Source organism: Bacillus rossius, chromosome 2, assembly GCF_032445375.1.
Source record: "Bacillus rossius redtenbacheri isolate Brsri chromosome 2, Brsri_v3, whole genome shotgun sequence".
Lineage (NCBI taxonomy): Eukaryota > Metazoa > Arthropoda > Insecta > Phasmatodea > Bacillidae > Bacillus > Bacillus rossius.
In genome coordinates this window covers 70482667-70498812 of record NC_086331.1, presented here as the reverse complement: position 1 = coordinate 70498812, position 16146 = coordinate 70482667, and the positions used below count along the sequence as shown (strand labels likewise).

The 16146-nt window shown below is 34.2% G+C and overlaps 1 protein-coding gene across 2 annotated transcripts in view; it reads right to left on the bottom strand.

Annotated features, from left to right (window-relative positions):
- The window catches only part of LOC134529356 (potassium voltage-gated channel protein Shal), a 536371-nt gene that overhangs the window by 123792 nt on the left and 396433 nt on the right, over positions 1–16146 (bottom strand). The window contains exon 5 of one of the 2 annotated variants that reach the window (XM_063363335.1): positions 606–686. The exons of the other annotated variant lie outside the window; for it this stretch is intronic. Within the exon in view, the coding sequence (XP_063219405.1) occupies positions 606–686 (81 nt within the window). The remainder of the gene's footprint in view (positions 1–605; positions 687–16146) is intronic. 2 annotated transcript variants of the gene reach the window in all.

Below are 16146 nucleotides of genomic sequence, written 5' to 3'. Positions count from 1 at the left end.
TTTATAAGATTAATTAAATTCTCCGAAGTCCTATCAATTGAGCTTGCAATGTCACCTACATTTTAATCTTGGCAATGAAAAACCGACCAACATTCTTCTTATATAATAAAAATGTATATTATTAATTTTATTATATTTACTTCTTGATGGTTTCAGTATTATTTCACTGAAAAGAACTGGAATCTTTTGAATAACTACACCCTTACCTCTATCACCTAATAAAACTTTCTGTATCAGATAAAAATGGTTTCATTTATAGTGCAACAATACACACATCATTAGAACATATACGAAAACTATGACTCCATAAAATGAAAACAAATTATTTTCTTAGTTATAAATAATTGATTATTTAAATTTTTAAAATTATAATTTAACATGCATCATGCATAAAACCAAATCGCACGTGAGCAGTGCTAAGAGCTATTTCTATGTCGTGGTTAAGTGCCTCATACTATCAGAATTTATCAGCAAACAATTTTTGTCAGCCAAATTCGTAATGGAATTTCTTTGACCCAAAAGTATTCATTCATGTTCATTGTTAAGAAAATAAAATAGTTAAGAATAAGCAAACGGACAAGCTAGTGAATGAAGGGTGGAGTTACCTTCGTCCGTACTTCTATCTTGTCGCTATAGACTAGGACCACTCGGTCCTTCCCCGGGCTGGTCGCGAGAAAAGGTATGCTCTTCACGGTGGGCGGGGCGCAGTGAAGTCGTGGTCACAGCACAGTCATCGCATGCAGAGGATTGGAGGGTTGGCGGGCCATGCAGTGGCGGGCATGCAGGCAGAGAGCACAGCGGTGGCTGATCAGCACGAGAACAACAGGAGAGCAGAGACGAGAAGAGACGGCAGAGCAACATGAACAAGACAAGTTGGTCCGGGCGCCGCGCTCTGCAGGGGCCGCTGCAATGTACTGGTCACCGGCCCGCTGAAATACAGCGACGATCAGCGCCGGCCTCTGCCTGCACACACTCTTTCTCTCTCTCGCGCTCTCTCTCGTCTGGTTCCACAACAAGCACACTCCAACTGTCGGCACACCTCATTTCCCCGGCTGCACAACCTAAAATAAAAACTTCAAATATGGTTTTGCAAATGCTGACTACTTCAAACAAATATAATTTTTTATTGTTTATAAGAGAATTTTACTATCTCAATGAATTTATAGCTTTTTTTCACAACTTAGATTTTTTAACAAAAACGACACAAGTAAACAATGCACAATCCAATCAGTTTTCCCTATTTGTTTTCTGAGGAAATGATACACTGGCAATTTTAAGGATGCGAAATGGTATATAAACGAATAAATCAGAGAAAACCACCGTAAAAAATTTAAAAATCTTAGTCAATACCGGAATACGTTTAATCTTAAGCTTTAAATTAAAGGATACTTAGCGATCCAAAATACTAAAAATAATTTAGATATTTCATAGTATCGTTGTAAGAAAAAAATGTAAACCATCCATAAATATAATAATTATATAATACATGCCTTGCTCTAATTACTTTGTGTTTGTCACCATAGCTTAAACAAACTAGGATTTTTATGCGAATACGCTACTGGCTAATTTAGATAGTGGTGTGATAAACTGATGTTTGTATTTCAGTTACGTTATACACGCACAAATTTTTTTAAAATCAAGTCATTGGACGGGAGCAATTTAACGTATAAATAAATATGAAAAGAAAAAATAAGAAAAACAATTACATCTGATGAAACAACCAATATATCGAAATTTAATAAATCAAATATCCATTGCTTTTATACTTTTCTGGCATAATTATTATGCGATTCAAATTAAATTCTTACAGACATGGGCAATGAAACCGTTTTACTGAAGGCTGTAGAAAAATTATCAGTTAATTATTTCTTTATAGGTGACATTCGATCCTGAATTAAACACTTCATAACTTAAAAATAATAAAATTTATTTAAAAATATTTGTATATTTATATGAATCTCAAGGAAGTTTATTAAAATATAAATATGATAACGCTAGCGTTTAATTTATGTAAAATTAATTAAAAATATTTATAACTAAAATTTTAAGCATTAAATATCAAATTGTTTCTTAGATAACATAACTCGTATGACATGTAAATATTTTATTCTTACATTTATTGTTAAATTGTTCATTATAAAGGTGTGTTTGATTAGCATGTTGGCTGTCGTGTCAGTAAATTTATATATATTTAATAAAATTAACTATTTAAAAAAAATAATACACAATACTTTCTGCAATCTAATGCAAAAGCAAAATCTATGTCAACAATCATAAAAAAGTGAACTGTAATATAAAAACACTGACATAAAAATTGCAGAAATTTTAAACACGTTAATACAGCCATACATTCCGTTCATTTATTTTATTAATTCCAGCCTATTTTCCTACTGTTATTTTGCAGTAGTTTTTCCGTATGAATATCTATATTAAATTACGTACATACAATCGTATGCTCTTGTTCAAAAATACTCATTTATATTATTGTAATGTGTTCCATAGTAATATGTATCTGATAAAATGTTTTCAGTCTTATTTTATTAATACATTTTCTTAGTCAAAAATAAAAATGTTTCTACTAATATCAAAACATAATATATACCTAAAGTGGCTGCAACAGGAACATTTCGCCATAACCGTCGATTTTATGCCCACATCTCTTAACCGATGCCAAAAAAAATTCAATTTAGTCAAAAGATTACTTCCTCACTAAAACAAATAGTTGAATACAACTAGACAACCATAAGCACTTCAATAAGTCCCTTGAAGAATAATCTGCAATAAACTCACAATATTTGCATTACATTAAAATATTTAAAAAATGTTTTCTTGTCTAATGAACTAAGCGTATTTTTAAAAACATCATTTATATGAAACCAGTACCCTATTTTAATTAATTTATGTCATGAAGCAAGTACTATATTTAAATATATTAAGTTCAAGTGAATTAACATACCTGTTATTTTATTATTATTTATTGTTTAGTCTTGTAAGAAATGTCAAAAATTCCTAAAACTGTGGAATACTGGTTGAGAATAATTAGTATATAGCTTTATTTCTTTAATTTCATAATTATGATACCGAATATATACATTACTTTAAAAATTGTAATTAATTTAAATCTCCAGGTTTTAATTATTATAAGTTATTACAAATATTCTTTTGGGAATACAACTCATATAATTTAAAAAAAAATTGATTTATAAAAGGTTCTGAATACCATTTATTAACTGTATTAAGAGATTTTAGTTTACAATGCAAACACTAAACCATATTAAGACGAAATTATTAGTGTTTAAGTTATAGAACTTTAGGATAAAATATTATTTACTCTACGTAAATTGTACTCATAATTTGTTAAATTGTCAACATTATATTTTATTACATAAAATTCATGATATATTTTAGAAATAGATTAATTTAAACATAATATCATTATTACTTTTTAAAATAGAACCAACATTTTTATAACAAAATAAATCAGTATTAACATTTTTTAGTTAGAATAATTGCGCCATTGCACTGCCGTCATGATAGTTTATTTTTTTCGCCCGTTAGAGTGTACTTATAATTTATTACTGTGGCGCCGTGGCATCTTGGAATTCCGTAATTATTTAGCTATAAATTCGTGATAAATTCAAAAATTCATAAAAAAAATTATTAAAATTAAAATTGATTAGGTATATCAAATCCTGTCCTTGGTTAGATACTTGATCGATCCGAAAAAAAATTTATGTAAAAATACTTATTCAATGAATATGACAAATAAGTCCTAAAAGCAGGTTAAATTCCTCTACTACCATCTAGTAAGCCGATGTTGACCAAATGACCCCAATTTTTAAAATTTGTAACGATTAAGCTATAAATTCAAGAAAGATTACAAAAATCTTCAAAAATCACTCATTAATTTAATTATTGATTCGATTGATTTATGTCCTTGGATTGATTCACAGTCTGTAATAAGAGTAACTAACACTTAAATTAAATTTTAAATTCTGTATCCCATTACCTTTAGGGGGGTTATTTAATCATTCTCACTATTAAAAACGATTTTAAACAAGAAAACTGTCCGATGGTTTGAATACATTTTATCAATGCCTAACATCGAAGTCTAATTTTCCGATACTTAGAATACCTTCCAACCAGGTATTGTAAAATGTTGGGCGTATAAACCAAGTTTATTCGGACCTCGAGGTCAAGCCATTTACAATGTCAGGCTATAGACCAGGTGTCTCTGAACTACGAGGCCAATCGACCTGACTACAGATATAACAATCCAGAATAAAATGTAGTATACGATCGGTCAAAACTATGATTACACATCTGAGGCTGACATGAGCGAAGACTGTGATGACGTACCTGAAGCTCACAAGATCGAAGATTTTCATGAAGCGTTGAGACCAAAACATTGGAAACGACACGTTATAATATATTATTCTGATTAAGCTTGAAATGATTACTGAGTCAATGACGAAAGTGACCTTGAAGCTGGTGATAAAACAGAAAATTCCAGAGATCCTAATAATATGTATTATAAACATTCAAGGAAGATGATAGTAGCAGAAGAGATTGATTATGTATCATGGGAAGATCCTAACATATTGGTTGACAGGGTAAGACTTCTACATGCTTTGCTTTGTGCAGGAAAATATTCGCACATCAAAGAAGTATTCAAATAACCGATGGAAGCTGGCTTCATAAAATAATGACTTGTATTACTTTCATATGTACCAAATTTAAAAATATATATATATATTTGGAATTCCAAAAGCGATTGTTTCACTTCTTGAAATCTAATTTCTAACAAATGCAGAGTTTTCGTAATAAACTTTTAACTTAAATATGAAAAAATCAATACAATTGACTAACACAATGGATAGTAATAAATAAGTCATAACAGCAATAGTATCATTTTGAGCAACTGGAGCGGCTGTAATTGTTTGAACAGTTTGAGAACTTGGAGCAATTGGATCAGTTGTAGCTAATGGAGCAATTGGAGTAATTGGAGAATTGGAGCTCTTGGAGTAATTGGAACTTTGGAGATCTTGGTGAAATTGGAGCATCGGAACACTTGGAGCTTTACAGCACTTGGAGCAATTAGAGCAGTTGGATTTGTTGGAGAAATTGTAGCATTTGGAGCTTTGGAGCACTTGGATCGGTTGACCAATTGTAGCAATTAGAGCATTGTTTCTCTTGGAGCAATTTGAGTTTTAGAGCAATTGGAGCACTGTTGCACTTGAAGCTTTGGAGCACTTGAAACTGTTGGGACAATTTTGAGCTTTGGAGCATCATCTTTTGGAACCAATGTCTGTTGAAGTCAAAGACAGTTGGAGCACTTGGAGAATTTAGAGCTTTTGGAGCCAAAGACGGATCCAAAGTCAGTTGGAGCCAATGAATTTTGGAGCCAATGATTTTTGTAGCCAAGAATTTGAAGCCAAGGACTATTGGAGCCGATGACTGTTTTAGCCAAAAGAAAGTTGTAGTTAAAGATTGTTGGAGCCAAAGGCAGTTGGAGCTAAAAACTCTTGGAGCCAAAGACAGTTGGAGCAAAAGACTGTTGGACTCAAAAACAGTTGGAGACAAAGATATTTAGAGTCATTGTATCTTACTGCATCTTGGGACCGATCGTATCCTAGTGTTGATTCTAGATCGTTATGTCTGTAGTCAGGTCGATTGGCCCCATGGTTTAGAGACATTTGTCTATAGCCAGACATTGTACATGCTCAGGCTCGTGGTCCGAAGACACTTGTTCTTTACGCCCAACGTTGTACAAGACCTGGTTGGAAGGCATTTCTAGTATCGAAAAATTAGACTTCAATTGTATGCATAGCGAAAATGTATTTATTTCGTCGGGCAGTTATCTTTTTAGAGTCGTTTTTCAGTAGAGGGAATGATAATAAACTAAATATAAGGTAATGGGAAATGAATTTAAAATATGTTAGTTACTCTTATCACTGACCGTGAATTGAACCACGAACGAGAGTCGATCGAGTCAATCAGTAAATTAATGAGTTATATTTTTGATGATATTTGGTAGTTTTCCCGAATTTATATCTTAATTATCACGAGTTTTCTATACAGTGGTCAATATGTCATCATCAACTTACTAGAGGCTGACAGTAGAGGAACTTAAGCTGCTTTTAGGATTTAATGGTCATATTTATAGAATAGTATTTTTACATAAAATTTTTGCATCGTTTTAGTATCAAAACAAATACACGAATTCATCTTATCAATCTTTATTGTAAAAAGGAATTTTTTTATGAATTTTGGAATTTTTCCCGAATTTATAGCTAAATTATTATGGATTTCCAAGATGCCGTTTCGATATGTTGGGTGCCACAGTAATAAATTATTAGTACACTCTAACTAGAAAAGAATAAATTATCATGGCGGCAGTGCACTCTAGCAGAAAAAAAACACGTTGGTGGCCTCAAGAAATTGAAAACATGATGCTAGCCTCCAGCAGACAAAAACAAGATGTCGGATGTGACGTCATACTAGCTGGCGATAAAAATACCTTGAATTTAGTGGTGGGAGCTCAGTCTGCGGTGGCTTTCATGTAGGGAGGGTCTGTCGCCATTTTTATCGAATGATCTCGTCGGGTTTTTACTGAAGACTCCATTTTTGATTAAAATATTATTTATTAATTTTTTTATAAATTTTAACATTTTATCTATGAAAATCATATAGTAATAACGGATTTACAATATTGAGGACAATAATTTTTAAAAACAGGAAGTTTTTTATATTAAAATTTTCTTAATAGTACTATAAATTTTAAAATATTTTATGGTTTCTAGCATAAAAATGACTAATTTTTAAAATGCTTTCCAGAACTAAAAGTGAAATGTTCCAGTAACCAAGATGGTAGGTGTGACGTAAGAATGGATATGTCCCATCGTAATTGAACTGTTATTTAGATATTTAAAAAATTTTTATTAATAAATGACATGTTTAGTATCGCAAGATATTAAGTCGAGCACCGAAATATATTTAGTATTTTAAAATTTGAAGTGAGCTATTAAATGAAAATTCTTTTTAATTTTTCAGTCAAAAATTAAAGAATTTCAAGTTACTGTTCAAGGTTAATGTCATGACCTTGGCAACTTAGAGAGGCTTGTCGTCGAAGAATTTAAGCTACTTTGTGAACTTTTGGATCTTTCAAAGGAAAAATTCTTTTGAGGTTTTTGGAATTTAGACTTTTGAATTTTTTGAGGAATAAATCGATAAGTTTTCCTTCAAAAAGTATTTTTTTTTAAAGGGAAAATTTTATTTTTTAAATTTTTGAAATATTTTTAGAGCATTTTTTCAATAAACTGGAAATTTTGGCTGAGTTTGGCGAATTTATGTTAAATGTTGGCAAGTTATGTGTAATATTTGGCAATTTTGGGCAAATGTTTAACGTAAAGGTCAAAGGTTAAGGTCATCCAAAATTGTTGCCGTGACGTCACAATCCAAGATGGCGATGGGCTCCATTGCTCCTCAGCCTGAAGTCTGGGCTCGGACGCCCATTAGTATACTACTAATTTAGAAACTAAAAATTTTTCATCTAAATTTAATTATTGCTTTTTTTCGGTTTGTTAAAATCCTTTTTTAAATAGAGGTGAAAACGGGGTAGGTCTGTAATTAATAAAAATATATATCTCTAAACGTTTTAAGTTAGATACATATTAATGGTAAAAATAATAAACTATTTATTTATTATTGATATTATTTGTAAGACTCCGCCCCTAAGGGTTGTTAAGTTTGGTTTAATTAAAAAAGTCAACTTGGTATAAGGGTAAGAAATTAAGAATGAACATTAAGCATATAGAGTTACAAAGTTGTAATTTTAAGTCATCCGAATTTCGTCTTTTAAAGGTGTGAAAAGGTAGTATGTTATATATTATCATAATAAATTCATATTTTTATAGAAAACAAAGCTATATGTAAATATCTAAGCATAAACTAGCTAATACCCCAGGTCTTCACTCACGCAATTTCTGGGTATTGCTAAAATCTTACAATTGAAAAAATGTAAATTATTCAAAACATTTTTACTGAATAAATAGACAAATTAAATTCAGATGCATAAAATTTTAATTTCATAACATAATTTTTAAGAATGATAATTTCTGAAGAAGTAATGCGTAGTCTATTTTATTTTAGTATAGATTAACCATCTCATTTTAAAACTTCTTTACAGAGTGTTCGATGATGTACTTTACCTTGATGAAATCACACTTATTTCCTTTACATTTCATGAGGAAGAAACTTTAAAAATATTCTTTGACTCACACCTTAAATATTTTAACAAAGTTTATGTCAAAGTTTACACTGAAATAGCCATTTACTATGTTTAGAGATATTATAATTATTAAATTATTTCACTTATTTACAAATACCGTCCATTATTTAAGTATATGTGATATAATCACATTTTTATTTGAAATGTAAAATACAGATATCAAATTTATTACATAACATATTAATTGACTATTAGTTTTCTTAGTATTACTTAAACAAAATACCCTAATTTTTTACCCCTTGCCACCTTTCCCAAAGGGAAGCAAATGTAAAAATTAAGAAATAAGAAAATGTTACAGTATCTATTAACCAAAAAAAAAAATCAAACCCTTTTATTTTTTTAACGTAGGTGAAAACCCCAAAATAAGTATAATAAAGTTATATTTACATTTAATTTAAATTAACTTTGCCAATTTATTTTTATGGATTCCATAATTTTTTAAAAAAATAATATTAACCTCTTTTACAAATTAAGAGGTAATATTTCGGAAAATTTTGAATAAGAGAAGGTAGCTGAATGTATGTTTATTTAGCATTGACTATATCTTAAATTAAATTTGATTTGTTTAGATGATAGGAAGTATAAAAGGTTATATAAATTTTTTTCTCTTTTTTAGCGGTGGAGGAAGCGTCTACAGGTTTTCAAAAATATAAAAATTGGTTGTCTGTAAAGTCTGTTTACGGACGATAGTTTAACGTAACAACGTCATTACAAAACATTGATGAAATGATTGCATACTTTTATGAATAAAATTGAATCATTTTTATTGAATTATCACTTTTTTGTAAGGAAACAAAGAAGGAGTGAAATGAAATCTACAATTTAATTGATAAATTTACTTTTATTTGCACTCATTAATTCAAATATGTTTATTACTTAAACGAAGAGATTATTTGAACTATAACTTTTATACATGTTTGCAATTTAACTTCAAGATCGTCGAGAATGTTTTACGCTTATTCGCAATTACACATTTAACGACGAAGTTTGTTCGTCGTGAAATTAAATGTAGAATTTAATAAAAATGCCCTTGCAGTTAATAAAATAAGTATTAGTAAGTTAAAGAAAGAATTTTGGCTTTAATCTCCAACCAAGGCGCTCGTGGTGCGCGATTAAAATTCGTCGAGAATGTTTTAAGTTGTTATGTCTTCCAGTGCTCAAAATTATATGCAATTGTGGCCCCGGGCACGAAATTTTATTTATAATTCATTAATAATAACGCCCCTCGCGATAAACAAATGAAAATATGTATTAACGAGTACCTGATTGCCGCGGAAGGGGATATATAACTCGATTCGCTCGGTTCGCATCCGTCACCGTAGAGGACAGCACCGTAGGGGAATAATATTATTTTGTTTTAATAATATGATTTTATAACAACTACGCATTCAAAATACACCAAACTTATTTATAATGTGTTACAATATTTTTTTAAAACATTGTGGAAAAGATCCCGGGTGTAATTTGAATTATTATGTGTAACTGTAAAACACCATTGTTGTACAAAAACGTATTTGAAAATTCATCATTACTTTTAAATAACCGTACCAATTGTGCTGAAAATCGGTGGACGATCGTTAAATTACATAATATTATTAATTCAAACGACGAAAACATGATTGAAAAGTCAAATCGATGGTTGTTCCAATCGAGTGGAAGAGAAATGCGGCGGACACATCGTAGTGGGACAATGTGCGTTAAGTGACACTTTTTCGTGCGTGCAGCCGGCGTTCATCGATTTTTTTTAGACGATTTTTGTTACTTCGGCTTGTGGAAATCGGCAGATTACATTTTTACCGTTATTTTTGTATTATTTCATTTTAAAAGATGAACTACGCTTGAGAATGTCAAGACGACCTTTTTTTTTGTTACAAGTTTGTGACCCTCCCACTTCCTTACGTTACGCTCAAATCGTCAGACTATTTAAATGCATACTTTTCAGTTAGTAATTAACTCACCTTACCTTAATCTGACGCGCTTCAGTATTTCCAACTTCTAACGGTGATTTTTTTTTCTAATGGGTTGCCCTAGACGCACGTTTCTATATAAAGGGCTTATATATGGTGGAGGTACTCAACAAAATGCAAGTTATCCTCCCTTATGTTCATCTGTCGCGCTAGAGTAAATCACAAAATCCCCTATTGGGCTCCACTACTATTACAATTTTTGATATTCGACCCCAAAAACATTGAAACTGGGGCACTTTAGTGTTTACAGATACAAAATCATGTTTTTTTAACCTTTATAATTTTTCCATATTAGACCGCAAAAAGGGTGAAAAGGCGGTCAATTTGTTTTATTATAAAAGATATATTTTTAAAGTTAATCAAAGAGGATGTAACTTAAGTGGAATGTTTTATGAACAAGAAAAATCTACTAACACTTTTATACAATTATCTGAGGTTCAATTTTTAACATGTAAGATACTGTTAATATACTTAAAACACTAAAAAAAAAATTATATCTTCTCACCGAATCAACTCAATTAAGATATTGGAAATGATAAATAAACATACCTTCAGCTACCTTATCTTATTTGACATTGTCCGAAATATCACCCCTTGATTTTACAAAGGATCAATATTTATTTTTAAAAAAAAAAGTTATAAAAATTCATTTAATCAGATTTGAGAAGATAAATTTAAATTTAATATAAATATAAGTTTACTTTAATTATTCTGGAATTCACATCTAAGGTAACGGATTGAGTTTTGGTTTTTGTTTGGTAAATGGATACTGCCATATTCAGTTATTTCTAAATTTTTATATTGTCATTCATGTGAGAAAAGAGGAGAGGTGTAGAAAATTTGGGAGTTGTATACAATAGGGAATCCGAGCCCTGGGTTATGGGTCAGATGACTGTTGCCTGTCTGCCATCTTGGATTGTGAAGTCACGGCAGCCATCTTGGTGTCAAATTTTTACAAAAGTCCTCAAAAATAACTCAAAATTCCTCAAAATTCCTAAAAAAATCGGTTGCTTCGCATCTGCTTGTGTGCTTGTATGCATATATTTATCCTCCAACTTAAGCCGATGAGTCGAAATGTCTGCGGGTAGTTCCCCAGTAGGCACATTGATTTTCCCTTTGCTACAGTTTTTGGCACGTTGTCTCAAACTGTCAATACGAGTAAAAAATACGCATGACATATACGCATAAAGAAATACGCATGACACTTATCACAAAGTAACTTCATACGCGAAGGTTTCTTTATACTGTAACAAGTACAACTAGGGCCACGACAAGCGCCGGGTTCGGTTCTGGCTGGCAGCCCCACACGATCACTAACGTCATGCGCCATCTATTGAAGTAAGACATGACATGCGTGCCTGCGCGGATTACAAGGGTCATCGCTACCCCCTCCTCCTCTCCACTCCCCGCGCGGCACCCTGCCTCGCACGAGCTGTCGATGCCCTTCTCGACGCTTCGGGCGTCGGGTCGGCACAGGATGACGCGATTGGCCCCAGCCGCGCTCGTCACTTCTGGAAGGGCGCCAGGGTATATGTAAGCCTGGACGCCGGCCTCCGCGACAGTGGCTCGGCGAGTTGGAGTGAGCTCCTCGGCGAGGGAAGTGCAACGGCAGCGACGGAGTACGACGAGAGTTCAGCGACGGAGGTCCACGAGGAGTGCTGCGGCGAGAGTTGCGCGAGGGGTGCGACCCAGTGAGGTATGTGGTGTTTAAGGACTTGAGATACTGAGTGCGAGTAATTGATTAGTAGGCATTGTAAGTAAGATTATGTATTAGTGTTTTAAATATTAGCAGTCAATAAAACTGTGCAATAAAAAATAATTTGGTTATCCCTATACGAACCCAGTTCTTCCCACTCAATGCTTAATAAAATCGTAACATTTTGGTGTTAGAAGTGTGATAGCCCTAATTAAATAATTTACAAATAATTAATATTAATTTAAAAAATTAGAATTTTGATTTTCGGTATTAAAATTAGTGTTAAGAACTGTAGTTAGTTTGGAATGTAGTAGTTTTAAAATTAGTGTTAGTGTTTAGTAGTGGATTAGGTTAGCCTTAGGGGATATTACAGTGAAGTCATAAGATAGTAGTGTTAGAAGTGTAGTGTATGTTGACAAGGAAGTTGGCCACCGATGAACTCAAAAACGTAATGACTTTCTTGGCCGAAACAAATAATAAAATAAAGAAGGGCCAAGAAGAGATGAAGAGCTAAATGAAGAACTGCCAATAAGAGATTAAGGATAAATTTGATAATAGCCAAGAAGTGATGTAGAGCCAAATGAAGAACTGCCAAGAGGAGATGAAGAATAAAATTGACAATAGCCAAGAAGTGATGAAGAGCCAAATGAAGAACTGCCAATAAGAGATGAAGAATAAAATTGATGCAAAGAAGAGATGAAGAGCCAAATGAAGAACTGCCATAAGAGATGAAGAATGAAATGAAGAGTGAAATGAATAAATGGCAAGAAGAGATCGAAGACATGAAGAGGGGTCAGGTAGATATGCGTAATGAACTCGTGGCTGCTCAAGAAGAATTAAAGAAGAAGATGGATTAAACCAGTATTCAGTTGGAAGGGAAAGTGCAGTGTTTGAGCAGCATCCTGCAGAACAAGAGCAACAGCTAGCCTAACATGAAGAAATGGTAGCACAACAGCTAGTTCAGCTCAAGCAGACCACCGAAAAGCGTGTAGCGGCTATAAATGAAGAGTGCCGTCGAATGATCAAGGATGCTACATCGGCTACGAAAAGGAGCAGTTATTCTGGAGACGTGAAGGTGGAAGGCACAACTGATCACCCAAAATTTAAGCCAGCCAACTTTGATGGCCAATGGTTATGGGCTGTCTACAGGCGACAGTTCGAGGAAGCTGCTGAAGTGAATAACTGGGACGAGAAATAAAAGGCTACGGCACTCGTATTGGCCCGGCGAAGATCACCACTAGAGCTGCTGCAGAACATACCAGTTACAGAGCAGAAAGACAATGAAGTATTGGTAGAGGCCATTGAGCTGAGGTATGACGACCGACACATGGACGAGGTGTATAGAACAGCCCTCAAGACACATCAACACAGTTATTCAGATACCCTCAAAGAATTCGAAGCCGACATCGAGCGGCTCGTGCACCTTTCCTACCCAGAAGCACCAACAGAGTTCCGCCAGCAGCTAACCACTAGTGCTTTTATAGACGGGCTCAGAGATGCGGAGGATCAGAAAACTATTCGTTTGGCCCGAAACAAGAAGAGTTGCGAGGCCTTGGTCCATGCCCAGGAAATTAAGGCAGCAAGCAGTGCCTCAAGAAACATAAGCATCAGGACAAGACGAGCTGGGCTGGAACCCTACGATGCAGCAAATGCTAGAAATACCAATAATGAAGTATATATTCTCAGGGCATTGAAGAAGCTGCTGAACGATACTCCAGGTAACCATAACAGGAGAGCAGGATGACGCCCGCGGTGCTTCGTCTGCAGTGAACCAGGACACATCCAATGGAACTGTCCGACAAGCGGGAAGACAACACAACAGGAAGAGAAACAGGAAGATCAACAGGGAAATGAGCAATATCTGATGTGAGGGGTAGCATTCCAGCTCTACAGGAAATTGTAGTCCCTAGGGTTTTTCCTGTATCTGTATTTCGTAGAGGCCATGACAGTTTGTTTCTTAATGGAAGGATCAATGGCAGACAGTGTTTACTTACTGTTGACACAGGGGCATCTGCATCCATAATCCGCACAGACATTGTAAGTAGTGAAAAGCTGAAGAGAACACTCATTCCATATAGACTCAAAACAGCCACCGGATATAATTCACATGTGCATGGACAGCTAGATTTGGAGGTAAGGATTAGAATTTGGACATTATCACAGACCTTTCTTGTTGCCGATATCACCTATGAGGTAATATTAGGAGTGGACATCATGAATCTATATGGATTCGTTTTTCACATATAAGTACAGGTACTGCGTATTAAAATTGAAGAGGTGGCATTATTTACCCCCAACCGATTTTAAGTTCCTGTAATGCAAGTGGTAGTTAGCGAATCTGTTTCTATTCCAGCAAACCATGAGCAGATAATATCAGCTAGGATAATGAAAGACCCAAGGGGCAACATTAGCTACCTGATAGAGCCAGATTTGAAGTTAGAAATGAAGACACTCCTGGTCTTTTGAAGCATTACAAGGGTCGGCGAGGTTATACCAGTCAGGGTGGCCAACCTCGACTTTTGAACAAGGGTTCTTAAACCTGGAGACCAATAGCTAGTTGTGAACCAGTCTCTTGGTTAGGCCAATGTGAGTTATACTTACATATTAGACATGATGTGCAAACACTGGAGACAAATCTAGAGCATCTACTAAGGTGATGCCAAAATAATCTAATAGATGGGGAAAAAGAAGAAGTCACAGTTTTTCTGGTAAGCAATCAAGATGTATTATCCTTAGGGGCTACTGACCTTGGGAGAACAATCCTGGTCTATCCTCGCATCAACACAGGTGATACAGAGCCACGATGGCTGCCTCTAGCAAAACAGGAAGAAGCTGAGAAGTTGGTCGCGGGTATGATGGAGGGTGGTGTAATAGAACCATCACAGAGTCCTTGGGTTTCCCCAGTTCTAGTGGAGAAGAAGGATGGCCAACTGAGGTTCTGTGTGGACTATCAGAAGATGAATGACATCACCAAAAAGGACAGCTACCCCTTCCCATGTATCGATGGCACACTTGATAAAGTCTTTGGCACCAGATTGTTCTCTACATTGGACCTGAAAAGTGGTTACTGGCAAGTGGAGCTACACCCAGAGGATAAGGAGAATACTGCTTTCACGACAGGTAGTGGTCTATTTCATTTCACTGCGGAATGTAAGGACTTGAGATACTGAGTGCGAGCAATTGATGAGTAGGCATTTTGCGTAAGATTGCGTATTAGTGTTGTAAATATTAGCCGTCAATAAAACTGCAATAAAAAAAACTGGCCTATCCCTATACGAACCCAGTTCTTCCCACTCAACGATTATTAAAATCGTAACAATACATTTACTTCTTTCGTGTCTTCCTGCATCATTTGAAATTGCGAACTACATACTCCAGTAGCCACAATAATGTCTAGTCGATAAAGATTATCCTTTCAGACCCGAACCAGATAGTGTTGTTACTGCAGTTGAACGATCTCGCCACAGAAATACGATCGGTCACAGGATACGATAGGATACAGCCCCAAAAGCTCCAGCGACATTTTTTCTACAATACAAAAAAGCTACAAGGTTACAAGGCTACGAGGCTAAATAACAACGAGACTCCTTGGCCACTAGGCTACGAGTCTACAATGCTACAACTTACTACAATAGCTTCATTCATCAACGAAATTGAGAAATTCGTCCTGATTATTGGAACCGTTGGCGCCACATTCTGTGTTTTACAGACAGTCACTGTTTTTATGTGGGATGCGGAATGCTCACTCAAGATCTTAAGAGGAGTGCTTTGCCAGATATTCAGGAGCAAGTAGTTTGTCTTGCATGATAGTGTTTCTCAGTCGTTTTAAAGCATATTATTTGACGGATTATTATATATTTTTTGTTTTCATTCCATCTGATAACAATATTGTAAGTGCTGAATAGTAACAGAAAATTACTAATTAACTGTAACTCTGAATAAAATTGCAAGTCTCATTACATAATTTTTTATGCAGAGATTTATTCCTCATAAATAATCAAAAGCATTCTGAGTACATCAGCAGAAGTCTCACCAGGAATAATCAGGAGCACATGAAGAAAAACCAACAAAATATTGAAAGGAATAATCAGGAACAATCGGAGGAAACTAACGCAAGTTTTTAAAATGAAGATTAATGTACTAAACAAATAAAAAATTAAAATTAAAAAAAATACAAAAACAGCTTCTACCAT